Here is a 419-nt window from a genome sequence, read left to right on the forward strand (position 1 = left end):
CGGGCATGCAGAAGAGAGAAGAAACGAGACAGACTGGAGAAGGTCATAAGAGCGATGGCGGTCGCTCTTGTGATGCTTATCTCGTTGCTCTTCCTATCAGTGGCCGCCACCACTGAGAAGAAGAGTAACGACGTCTCGGGAGACTCTTCTTGCCGTCTCTTTCTTTCTTGACTAACGTTTCCCGTCTTTCTCTGCCGTTTCCTTTCCTTCCTTCCAATCCCTTCAAGACGAGAGAGAGAGCTCAGGAGGGATTCAGCGACTTCGACGAAGATAGATGGAATAGAGGAGGAGGACGGTGGGCCATGCGTGCGGAGGAAGAAGAGCGACAGCAGGATCTCAGTGTTTTGCTTCTTTACGGCGATCAAGGACAGCAGGCAACGCAAGAAGGAAAACGAATGAAGAAGAAGATTTCGACCCCT

General features: G+C 51.3%; 1 protein-coding gene across 1 annotated transcript; it reads right to left on the reverse strand.

Moving 5' to 3' along the window:
- Positions 1-77: 77 nt before the first annotated feature.
- CSUI_008321 (uncharacterized protein) lies at positions 78-416 on the reverse strand (the record flags this gene model as incomplete). The annotated part of the gene is made up of 1 exon (XM_068068455.1): positions 78-416. A coding segment is annotated over one exon (339 nt), but the record flags the coding sequence as incomplete, so codon positions are not given.
- Positions 417-419: the final 3 nt, after the last annotated feature.

Source organism: Cystoisospora suis, assembly GCF_002600585.1.
Source record: "Cystoisospora suis strain Wien I chromosome Unknown contig_4634, whole genome shotgun sequence".
Classification (NCBI taxonomy): Eukaryota; Apicomplexa; class Conoidasida; order Eucoccidiorida; family Sarcocystidae; genus Cystoisospora; species Cystoisospora suis.